Source organism: Propithecus coquereli, unplaced genomic scaffold (assembly GCF_000956105.1).
Source record: "Propithecus coquereli isolate 6110/MARCELLA unplaced genomic scaffold, Pcoq_1.0 Scaffold171, whole genome shotgun sequence".
Taxonomy (NCBI): domain Eukaryota; kingdom Metazoa; phylum Chordata; class Mammalia; order Primates; family Indriidae; genus Propithecus; species Propithecus coquereli.
Window position 1 is genome coordinate 3,142,133 of NW_012141747.1, and position 12,257 is coordinate 3,154,389.

Genomic DNA, 12,257 nt, shown 5'->3' on the forward strand with positions numbered 1-12,257 from the left:
TAAATAACAGCATTGTCATGTTTTTTTGAATGCTGACTTAATTTAGAATATTTAACTTGCTTATGGAAATGAATCTGGAAAAATCAGAAAGAGGCAAATTGCCAACCATGATTGAAAACAAAAACAAAAACAGAGCCCTAATTGAACTTTTGGTTTCTTGTAATGTTCTATTTTGGACTTCAAATTCTGTTTTTCTCAGAGGCACCAAAGACTACAAAACAACCTTTGCTAATGGTGGAAAATAAAAAGCTTCTTGGGAAACAAGACTTCATCATGCAAGAGTTTATAAGTGTATGTCCAGTTTTTTTTTATTAAAAAAGGAGAAAAAGCCTTTCTTGAGTCAGAAATATTTCTCGAACTACTACAGAATAACAATTATGACTCTCCACTTTTTATTTTTGTTACTAGGTTGAAAAAGATGACTCTCTACAATGCCTACACCAGAGGATATTATTCTACAAATAAGGGCCCAGCATGACATTTATGAGAAAGCTGGGGTCCTCCTGTGCGAAGCTGATTGGTGGTCAGCCAACGGGCTCCAGGGCGCTTCGAATAAAGGCACCTTCTCCACTGGGCTGTTCAGACGCAGGGCAGAGGGTTGCCTCTGCCTGTGGAACTTGAGGACGTCCTCGGCTCCCGTCACAGCAGCACAGGTCTGTGGCCAGCGAAGAGAAACCAGACTCTAAAAACGAAACATCTTCTTCCCCAATGCCCTTCCATCTTGGTCATCTACTGCTTCTGCATGCTACAGATTCCCTCCTCAGGTAAGGGGATCCTCATCAGATCCCACCTGGCCTGAAATCTGAGGAAAACTGGGAGCGACCTGGATCCTTCCAGGGCGGTTTTGGAGGGAGCCAAGATTTCCCCCCTCCCCCCATTTTCACCCTCTTGCTCTCTGGCTTTGAATTTGCTTCTAACCTTTAAGAGAGGATGGACAGAGCTAGATGCTGCAACCTTTTACCAAAGGAGACTTTTCTCTGTGGGACCGGCGTTAGTTAAACTGCTCCTACCCCAGGGATGCCCTGAATACGTGTCTCTGACACTGTGCAGGGCGAGGCACGCCCCGGCGTGAGTTGGGGGAAGGTCCCACTTCTTAGCCGTTTGTGCTCCCTGGATTCTGAAGAGACAAGCAGTAACACTGAGTTTACAGCACCAAAGACTGAAAATTGATGGGCAATTGGAGAGGGGCGGGGAGGAGCGCTCACAGGGGAAAGGAATCTTTTCAAAGCCTTTCCCGTGGGCTCCAGGGGGCGGGATCCCAGAGTGCAGCGGAGGCCAGCGTCTCCCCGGGGCTGTGGCGCTGTCCGAGGTGCTGGCCGGGTGCGGGCGGCGCGTCACCAGCTTCTGAGAACCAGCGCGGTTGTAAGGAACCAGCGGGTGGGGTGAGGGTCTGTGATGGGAATCAGTTACTATCATCTCCGTAGGATGCAGGGAAGTGTGCGATGGCAAAACAGCTACAGTTGAAAACACGGACTATTTCAAAATTTTAGGTTTTTCCATTAGAATTTTGATTTAGGGGAGTAGAAAATCTTTGAAAATATATTGAAAGAGAAAGCATATTTCAAACAGTATGTTTTGTCATGTCTTACAGTGCTTATAGTGCAATCGCAAAAATTGCAAGGAACTGTGGAGGTCAGCTGGGCTTAAGCTCTCACGGGATGCAGGAATGCCCTGTATGGTTTCCCTGCAGAAAGTCTCCCAGATTTGACCACTTTCAGTGACCTCCAACTCACTGCCAGCCTAAGACAGCCAGCCGCTGCCTCTACTGGGCTCCAATAGAATGCTAGACTTTTTTTTTTTCACTTTTGGAAATCTGTTATTACCTTTTGTTTATCTTTCTCTGTATTTATATCCACCTCCCTATTTTTCCTGTTTGATTTTATATTTCCTGAGGGTAGGGCTGCTGAGGTCTTTGCCTTTGTATTAACACAGAACCTGCCAATAAATCCTTGTAGGATTGGTTTGCACTACTTTGCATTATTAAATGATTCCAGACATCAAAAACTTCTTTATACTAAGGTGAAATATGATCACATGTCACTTCTAACCATTAGCCCTAGTTCAGATTTTGGGGGCAACACAGAATAAGACTAATATCTCCTACTTATGACAGTTCTCAAAATAGTGGAAGGCAGTTAACATACACTTCCTAATTTTCTTCTTTCCAGAGAAAACTATGCTCAGTTACTTGAACTCTCCCTCATATCCTGTCATTTTCAAGTCAGACTATTACCTTTTGAGGTTTGGGCACAATTATTCGAATCTAGCCTAATATTGTTTTAAATTTCTCTTGGCTCATAGAGAGAATGCAGGGAGTGAAATACCACTGTCTTTTTTTTTTTAATATAAACTATTCTTGAACCCTATATTCCTTATCCCACATTTTAAAAAATCCAAGTTCATGGTTTTATATTTATTCATTTAATTTCATCTTGTTAGTCTTGACCTATCCAATCAATCTTTTCAATTATAGTATAGCTATTCCTCCAAGTGTATCACATGCAAATGAGAAGAGGTGTTGATTAAAGTCAGACAAAGGTTGTTGACATGGTCCAGCAACATGCTGGTAGCAAATTTTCCCAGAGCCCCACCTCTGGAGAGTCTGTGCAGAGAGACAGGTATTTGTTTATCTTAAAAGTTGCAAGAGTGTACTCTTGCTATAGTGGTGAGTCATTTTTAAAAAGCTCCAAGGGTGATTATGATGCAAATACTTTGTTCACACCATCTCCTGTTATTCCATCCTCATAAATTCCATCAAAATACAAATTAAGTTGTTATCTTCATATTTTCCCCCTTTCCTGAATTGCTAATGTCTTTACTGAAAACTGGTAAACTAAAAAAATGCCATTTTAAATTAATTTTGTACAAATCTCAGATTTGCTAGTGGTAGGTAGAAGTGTGTTTTCTTTGTAAATCTTTTTAACAGCATTGTATCCTATCTTACCTTCCCATTGACCTCTTTTGTCTGGTTCTTTGGTGGTTTATTGTTATAATAGAACTTCTGTATTTTTTTCATTGTAGAGATTCATTGTAAAGATTTGGAAGTAAGTGCTATACCTTCTTTCTCTAACTGATATTTTTATGATTTCTCACAACAGGACTTCCACAACATTTGGCCGATCTTCCGGATGGCTTGGATATTGTGCAGCTTGAGGTAGCCTATCATTCAGTAATGTGAGATTTTTGTTTAGTCTGGGCCTCAAAAGCATCATGTGGATAATGCTGACTTAAAACTATTTGTACTATTTTAAGATCAGATTTTCGGTTGCAGCAGAAACTCACTGTTGCCGTTTTCATATTCTCCTTTAATGCACCCTGAGAGTTGTGTTGAAAGTCACTGCCACTCTGTGAGAAGAAAATGCAAGGTTCATAAATGGGACAGTTTTAGAACTTTAAACATGTTGTAATAGAATTCTATTGACTAATTCATTTAAAAAATTTTTGTTGATACATAATAGATGTACATATTTTCAGGGTACATGTAATATTTTGATCTATTCATATGTATAATAATCAAATTAGAGTAATTGGAATATTCATCACCCTAAACATTTATCTTTTCTTTATGCTGGGGGCATTTGAATTATTCTCTACTAGCTATTTTGAAATATACAATATATTATTTTTTACTATAGTCACTCTACTGATTTAGCAAACTGTAGGTCTGTTCCTTCTATCAAGCTGTATTTTTGTACCCATTAATCTACCTCTTTTTATGTCCTCCTCGCTGTGATTCATTTTCTTCATTTTGTTTTTTAGCGACTGGTGTATTGTCTGAGTCAGCGGGCAACTCTTTCTAGCCAACCTAAGGTAAAAAAAATTAATATACATATGATAATTCTTGTAGTCATAACAGTGCATTTGTTTATACCATAATTGATATCTACAATAAATACACTCTTTTGCTACCTGCAGGAGAATGCTGTGTGTATGCGTAAATGTGTTTATGTATGAGAGAAGATAGTTTTAGGAAACAGCATGTGAATCTTTTAAATGTAAATTATTATAAAATATTGGTAGTTCATGTGTATTCTTATAATTATTGTAATTATATATAATTAAATTAATTGTATATGTTGTTATATATTGTACATTAAAAATAGGCATATTATGATATAGCAGTTCTCCAAAATAATATTGCTCATTTAAAGGACCCAACAATACCCACAGTAACCACACAGAAATATTTCAATGGATACAAAGCAAGTGTCAATTTAACTGAAAATACAAAGGGGTGGTCTCAGGATAGCCCATGATTCTTAGTGTAGCCTATATGTTTACATCTTGAGCCACATCTCTTCCTCCCTCACTTCCCCAACCCAACATACCATACTCCGGCCACATTGAACTCCCCACTATTTATGCACCAGGCCCTCTGTGTCTTTGCACAGCCTTTTTCTTAGTCAGAAATGCCTTTGCCTCTTTCACATGCTGCAGTTAACAGCTCAGACCCTAAAACTAAACTACCTAGGTTCAAAATCCAGCTCTATTTATATTTGGCAGTTTCTTAATTGCTCTGTGCCTCAGTTTCCTCATCTGTAATATCGGGATAATAGTCATACTAGCCCCATAATGTTATCATGAGGATTGATTGCTTTAATATATGTGAAGTGTTTTCAACAGTATCCAGAACATGGTAAATGACAGCATTTAGGAGCTAATTGTTACCATTGCCTCTTTTTTTATTTTTTTTATTTTTTGAGACAGAATCTCTTTCTGTCATCCCAGGTACAGTGTAGTGGCATGCATCATCATAGCTCACTGCAACCTCAAACTCCTGGGCTCCAGCGATCCTTCTGCCTCAACCTCCCAAGTAACTGGGACTATAGGCGCACGCCACGACACCCAGCTAATTTTTCTGTTTTTTAGTAGAGACGGGGTCTCACTCTTGCTGAAGCTGGTCTCGAACTCCTGAGCTCAAGCGATCCTGCCTTGGCCTCCCAGAGTGCTAGGATTACAGGTGTGAGCCACCATGCCCGGCCTACCATTGCCTCTTAATGGAACTAATTCTCATTCTCTAAGGCTCAAAAGTCACTTTGTCTCTTAAACTTCATGAATATGTTGTGCCTATTTCTTCTTATTTTCAGTTAACCATTATGGATATATTTGAAGACAATTGTCATCTCCCATCTTCAGAAATAATCTTTACAGCCCTGGTACCCGGAGCAAAATTTCAGGGTGAGAACTCAGGGTTCTCCATGTCTTTGCTACTTTCTCCCTGCCCTGTACTAGGGGTTTCCCTGCCCTTCACATGATGGCTGTGAGGGTGTCCCCTGCATGAGCAGAAGCAGCAGAAGTGTGGCTGTCACATGGGCCACCTGCAGTATTAAATTGGGTTGTGGGGTTCCCCAAGTACAAGGGCCCACTCAGAATGAATTTCCCTCCCCCTTCTCTGTTTTCCCAAAGCCGATCCCATCCATTATTTCCAATTGCAGAATAGCAAGGAGTTGCTCAGCGAACAAAGCTGCTAATATTTCAAAGCAGAGAGACTGGCTCTTCCTGGCTTTGCTGCTTCCTGAAATGTGACTTTTAGCATGTCACTTCCTCTCCTGGGGCTTTGGTTCCCTCCACTGCCCAATGTCTGGACGAGTTACCTGGGCTCTAAGTTCACTCCTGTCTGGTCCCAGAAGAGAGCAGGTCTGTGACTCTAGGGACATTTTTCTCAAGGCAGTTCAGAAAGCAGTTACATTCTGCAAATAAAATCTGCAAAACTCTTTGTGTTTCTGGTCACCACTTGGGATTAGCAGAAATTTAGATGGGAAGAGGGGCAATAGGTTCTTGTGAACAGAGCCCTACTATTCATTAATTCAAAAAAGATTTTTATTGCAAGCATGCCAGTGCCAGTTGCTGAGGATATAGTAGTGATGAAAATAAAGAGAAACCTGCTCTCATGGAACTTATATTTTAGTTGGGGAAATGGGTAATAGGCAAGATAGATAGTAAAATTTTAAAAATATTTTTTCTCTAAAAAAAAATAAAGCAAGGAAGTGGCATATGAAATGTTCAGCAGGGTGATTAGTACCAGGAAAAGCATCTTCATGTTCCTCGCTATTTTTTGGCCTGAAAAATAAAAGTAACAGTATAAAGTCGATGAACATGCTACAAAAAAACAACCGTTTGCCCAATAAGTATCCATGGACACACACACACACACACACACACACACACACACACTCTCTCTCTCTCTCTCTCTCTCTCTCTCTCTCTCTCTGTCTCTTTCTACTGTGATCAGATGCTGACAAGAAGAGCAGGAGCTGTAAAAAATAGCAAATACTTTCTGCTGGTTAAAAGTGGTGATTATAAGGATGGCTGGGTGTGGTGGCTCATGCCTGTAATCCTAGCACTCCGGGAGGCCAAGGCGGGAGGATCGCTCAAGGTCAGGAGTTCAAGACCAATCTGAGCAAGAGTGAGACCCCGTCTGTACTAAAAATAGAAAGAAATTAGCTGGACAACTAAAAATATATAGAAAAAATTAGCTGGGCATGGTGGCGCATGTCTGTAGTCCCAGCTACTCAGGAGGCTGAGGCAGAAAGATTGCTTGACCCCAGGAGTTTGAGGTTGCTGTGAGCTAGGCTGATGCCACGGCACTCTAGCCCAGGGAACAGAGCAAGACTCTGTCTCAAAAGAAAGAAAAAAAAAAGTGGTGATTATAAGGATATAGAGAGTTAGTTTCCAGAGAGCCTCTGTTATCAGTATGTCTGTTATTTATTGTGTGTATCTGTGCGTGTACACCCAAGTGCATGTGTGCACACATATGTACATGGTGGTGGGGGTAGAGAATGCATAGATATCGCCTGCTTCCACTAAAGAAACATGCCACAAAGTCTGCAGAAAGACGTAATTGGATGCACAGCAGTAAAATTAGAAGTATTATTAACAACTTTAATTTCTGTCTTGATTGAGGTTTGAGCTGATTCAAGAATGTTTAAATGTGAATGAGATGTGAATGGTCAATACTAACCAGATCAGCGTATTTAAAAGATTGTTCACAGTATCATCTCTAACAATTTTATAAAATGTGTACATGAAAATGTATACAATTGTTGTGTAAGACACCTTCTTCACAGCATATCCTTGAGTCGGATACGTGCGTATACAGCTGTCATCTGTGCAAACAAGGGCAAGGGGCCACTAACAAGGATTTAGAAATGAAAACTTGGACTTTCTGCAAGAAGAGTAAAGATTCATGTAGAAAGCTTTTGGAAACAAAAAAGTCTTGGTCAATTCGAACCATTCCTTAAAAATAGAATGCTGGTATATACTCAGCAGCAAATTAAACTGCAATGGATATTTTCTTTCACCTCTTAGTCAGATGGTTATCTGGAAATTGATTTTCTTTTGTGCATCAGAGAGTAGATTTTTTCACCCAAAATTAAAAAGATAAAAAGAGATTAAGTTTCCAAATGATGATGTGTTGCTGATAACTTTATTGTAAGATCTTGCATCAACTATATAGTCTTATTAAATTTGTATAATGGAGGAATTTCTTTTTAGATTATCAATTTATTTCATAATCTTTGGGTAAATCCAGTAAGGTACGTGGTGTGTCTTATGCTGAAAACCTCACCCGTTGCCTGCCCCAGTAAAATGCCATGTAACTTACCCTCACAATTCTCTTTCCAGGATAACCAAGACAGATACAAATGGGTGAGTACCCTCCAGCCCGCAACAAGGGCACGCACCTTCCACGCAAGTGACAATCAGTACTAATATTACTTTTCTTTCTTATTTAGTTTTTATTTCACTACTCCAGAACTCAGGAGCCAACACATCCAGTTAAAACTGGGGTTAGTATTTTATCATAATCACATTTCTGTAAAAGCAACTCCCCTCCGCATGTCTTTTACTCCTTCCTGATTGATATGTGCAGACCAGTAGCAAAGCCGGGGCCTCCAGACACACCCTGGGTGGGACTTTCCTAGGAGCTTTTCCCTAGGGCTGCAGGGATTGTCTCTCTCCCTCTCTGTGGTGGCTGACAGATCCAAACAGTTAGAGAATAATTTATAGAAAAGAAAAAAAATAAGTAAGGAATAACTTTTATTATGCACTTAGACAGGTGGATAAGAAGAGCCTGGTAAATGCTGTGCTCTCCTTGCATGGTTCCTTATTACCTTCTGTTTTTCACATTTGTCTTTTGTGATGTGTAAAGTACCATCCTCCAATAGTGCTCCATGGATGTGCATCTTCCGTGGCTGTCACAACGTGTATGTGCAATGGGAATAACAACCATCACCTTTAACTTCCTTATTATAAATTTGAGTTACCCTCAGGAGCAGCTTGTGTAGGTAAATTTCTGTGGCATATGATTAAAGGAATATTGGGAAGGTCATAGAATATAATTTTTAATTCAGGTGCCTTTTCATAGCAACTGAAATTTTACCATTAGAAAGTTACTTATTTATATATTCAAGGCTTTCCAAGTCTTCAAGAGGATCCTTAAAAAAAGCAAATACTCATAAAAATCTTTTTTTCCCCCTAAGAGTCAATCAGTATTATAGGTCTAGGAAGGGGAATCAGGTAGGGAGGGGATCTTAACAAGACCGAAAAGGGCACCAAGAAGGGAGAGAGAACAATGGAAGGGGAAAGATAAACTGTCTGTTACACAAACTGACTTTTACTCTGAACCAAAGCACCCAGGGAGGATCCGTGAGGACTGGATAAGGACAGGTGGCTGTGCCTGGGTGTGTGTGGGCAGTCACAGACAAGTATAAGAAAATAGAAATGTGTGGGGCAGGGGAGGGTTAGGGTGCTGCCCTTCCACCTGGTCCCTTGGATTAGGAAGTCACACCTGAGGAGTGAGATGCATCTGCGTGGAGCTGCTTCTAGGACAACACATTCCGCTCTGGGAGTGCAGGGTGCTAGGGGTTAATACATGTCTAGAGTCTGATTTACCCCAAGGGGATATTTGTAAGTGATGTGTTGGAGTTGAAACCTGCAATCAAAACAAGCAGCTCTTTATTGAAAACATAAAATTTCAAGCTTAGGCTCGGAAATGGATTTTACTCTGAAAATTAAACCCATTTGTAAGGGAAGTGAGTCAAAAGGAATGCACACAGCCCGGGGCTCTCAAAATATTCCTCTGGTGTTGCTGTCCCAGCCTCCAGTCTTAACCCTCTCAGTGCCTCTTTGTCGCAGTTTCCTCCCGTGCATCCTTTAATGCGCCTGGCTGCCAAGCTCGCCAACAGACGGATGACAAGATTTCTGCAGCCAGTACGTGCCTTTTTTCTTCCACCGTAGTTTGATGCCACCCAAAGTTCATTTAACCGTGGTAAAAGCGTGTTGTTGCCTTGGGTTTCACTTTCTCTCCTTGAATCTCAGTCTTGGGTGGGAGCTCTGGGCAGAAATGCGGGTCCTTTGAACTTGAACTTGTCTAAGTTCCTCCACCTCTCTGGGCCTCAGTTCCCTCCACTGTACCCAGCCCCATGGCCCAGCATGGTTCCACTCCTCTCCTAATTTGCTCTTTTCATCCCTCAGTTTTGTTTGTCACTTCCCTGTCCCTTCCTCCCGACGTGGAAATTGCCCTGGTGATATCCTCTGTTCCCTATTGCCCTGCCTGCCCTTTGTCTATTTCTCAGAGATTTTTAAAGTTTTTTTTTCTATTTTTAAGTTTAGAAATTACCAGTTTCAGTAATAGCTGAACCTGTTCAAAATGTTAATCTAGGTTTTATTGCATGCTAGCATGAAAAAAAAGAAAAAGAAAATTTCTTTTGGACTTCCTGAGCCCAGGTAGGTGACCAACTAGTCCCAGCTTGTCCAGGACTTTCCTGGTTTTAGCTCCGAAAATCCCAAGCCGCCAGTCTCCGGAAAGCTGGTTGGTCCTAAGTGCAGGCAGCACTTTTTTTGATGCCTACTGACTGCAAGCTTCTGGTCCAGTCTGCCTCCATTCTTATGGCAGATTCACAGGCAGAGAACAAGCTGAAGAAGCTGTAGTGGCTTATCCTTGAAAATTTGCCTGAACCAGGGATCAGTTTCAAAGTTGGTGCTATTAGCAGAAGAAAGCAGTAACTTAACGTAGCTGGACACAAATGGTAATTCAACCAAGAAAGCAAGCTCGCTTCCGCATCAGGGACTTGTGATTGGCCACACTGTCGCCATTCTCTTTAACTGCTTTCTTGTGCCAGACTTCTGACCACCTTAGAATGGAAGCAGGGAGGGGCAGGATCACCCAGGCCAACTGCAAGGTTGTGGGTGTGGTTCCTGTTGAATTAACCTGTGCCTCATTCCCTCGCAGGGGTCAGGGGCTGCTGCAGTCCACTTTACCAAGAAGGTATGTGAGCCCTGTGGAGAACGCAGCCCCCAAAGACAGCTCCATGAGGGAAGGGCAGGGAGGGCTTGCAGCTGGCCACCCTGCCACCTTCCAGACCACTGTGGGAAGAACTGGTCTCACACAGGCCCCTGAGAACCTTCTGTGCCTGAGCATCTAAGTTTGGGTTTCCCTGGGGCAGGAAGAAACCATGGGGCAATGTCTCTGGCTGTTAATATTTCATCTCTGGTCTCACAAATGAGTCACCTGGGGCCATCTCCTCCTGGGAATCTGCGTTCTTTGGCTCAGGGACCCACATGCACAAACTCAGGGAGAGGCACTGCCATGCACAAACCCCCTACTCCAGTGGTTCTCAAACTCGATGGTGCATCAGAGTCACCTGTTAAAATCTAGACTGCTGGCCCCACCTCAGAAGTTCGGCAGGTCTTGGGTGGGGCTGAGAATTTGCATTTCTGACAAGTCCCCCGGTGTGGTTGATGCTGCTGCTCTGGGACCACCCTTTTGAAAGCCATCCCCACAGACATTTTTGAAAGACCCTTGGTGCAATGCGGTTGCATAACAGTTTATGTTTTTGTGTTGCAGGATTATGCTGCCACCCTGGGACGGCCATTTTTCCTTTTCAGGGTATAACATGTTTCCTCATCTCTGTTTTCTCACCATAATTCACTGCAACTGTCCCAATTATGGAGTTACTGCAGAATGGGCACAGCCAGGACCCCTGGTGACCAATTGTGGGGACTCTCACCCTTCACTGGGCATGACTCAAACTCAGAATCTCCTCCTACGAGCTTGTAGAGCAAAGGATCTGACATGACAAAGGCTGAGCGCACCCGAGTGGGGGGAGGAAGTGCTGCTCAGGGACAGACACAGAAGCAGACCAGAGTCTGAGTCCGTGTTTTAGAGCATTAGGATGCAGGACACATGGCCCCCAAAACACACTGGCAGGAGGAATCTAGGCACCATCCTCCCCTTCTTCCTAGAACACAGAGATTCTTGCAAACGTCACAGCGTCAGTTCTCTTTTAGTTTTTGGTCTGCCATTCCCTAGCTGTGCTCAACCACTGAGATCCTCAGTGTTTGCATAGAAAACTGAGCAAATCAGACTAGATCTGTGCCTCCAAACTGCGTTCTGTAAATCACTGGCACTAACAGGTACTCTGCAAAATCAGATAAGCTTGGAAAATGCTGAACATTTACAAAGATTCACATGCACCTGGCCTGTCACAGGCTCTGAGAAGTCCCACGGGAAACAATCTGTTTCACCTGACTTAATCATTTGTTTCCTAAACTTATTTGACCTCAGAGACTCTTCCCATCCCTCCCTACTTCCACCCCACGTACCCCTTTTTGGTCTACATGACCTATTATTGCATTATTCAGTGGAAAATACTTTGAGAAACCGTAGATCCCCGTGGTGTCTCCAGGCTGAACGGTCCTGATGGATGGTCTGCGGATCTCACCACACAAGCATCGGCTAATGGGTAGAGGTGATGGGTGTGAGATGGTGTCAGGGTCCTAGGAGCAGCAAGAGTCCTAGAGCACTGCCCCAGAGGACCTACAGACCAGCACTAGCATGGGGCAAGGGCTCACCAGGTGGGTCCCCGAGGAGGAAGAGGAATGAAATCCCGGTTAGAAGAATGAGGCCTTAGGGCTCTGTACATAGAGGAACTGGACCAAGATATAGGCCTCAGACGGTTTTGTCTCAGTATCTGTAAGTCACTGAATTTTTTTTCAGCCAAGAAATGGAAGAAACATTGAAGACAAGGCCCAGTAGATGGTCCAAGGTCAGCTCCATGTTAGCTTTTGTTTTCCAAGCAAATGTTATGTGTTTGATTGGGGGGAGTGAGAGGCAGCCAGGGGGGCCATTGTTCAAAGAAAGGGGGACCACCTGGAACCCCCAAGGGCTCTGCTCCCTCTCTTTTCCCACCCACAGCACCACGGAGACCCCCCACCCCAGTCTGGCAGAAGCAGGCGGTCCCAGACAACATTACAGC

At 42.8% G+C, this 12,257-nt stretch overlaps 1 protein-coding gene across 1 annotated transcript; it reads left to right on the forward strand.

The window, feature by feature from the left end:
• Positions 1-742: 742 nt before the first annotated feature.
• On the forward strand, positions 743-12,037 carry NMS (neuromedin S). Its single transcript, XM_012641868.1, has 9 exons — positions 743-764; positions 3,099-3,154; positions 3,760-3,810; positions 7,624-7,647; positions 7,734-7,787; positions 9,136-9,210; positions 10,232-10,267; positions 10,847-10,888; positions 11,999-12,037. Exons 1-9 carry the CDS (start codon positions 743-745, stop codon positions 12,035-12,037), a joined length of 399 nt encoding a protein of 132 aa, XP_012497322.1.
• The last annotated feature ends 220 nt before the right edge of the window (positions 12,038-12,257 follow it).

Excerpts from the sequence above, each read along its gene's own strand:
- NMS (XM_012641868.1), top strand. The coding sequence starts at position 743 with ATGCTACAGATTCCCTCCTCAG. Across the intron at positions 3,811-7,623 it reads CTCTTTCTAGCCAACCTAAG|GATAACCAAGACAGATACAA; the intron begins GTAAAAAAAATT and ends TTCTCTTTCCAG. Across the intron at positions 10,889-11,998 it reads GGCCATTTTTCCTTTTCAGG|CCAAGAAATGGAAGAAACAT; the intron begins GTATAACATGTT and ends ATTTTTTTTCAG.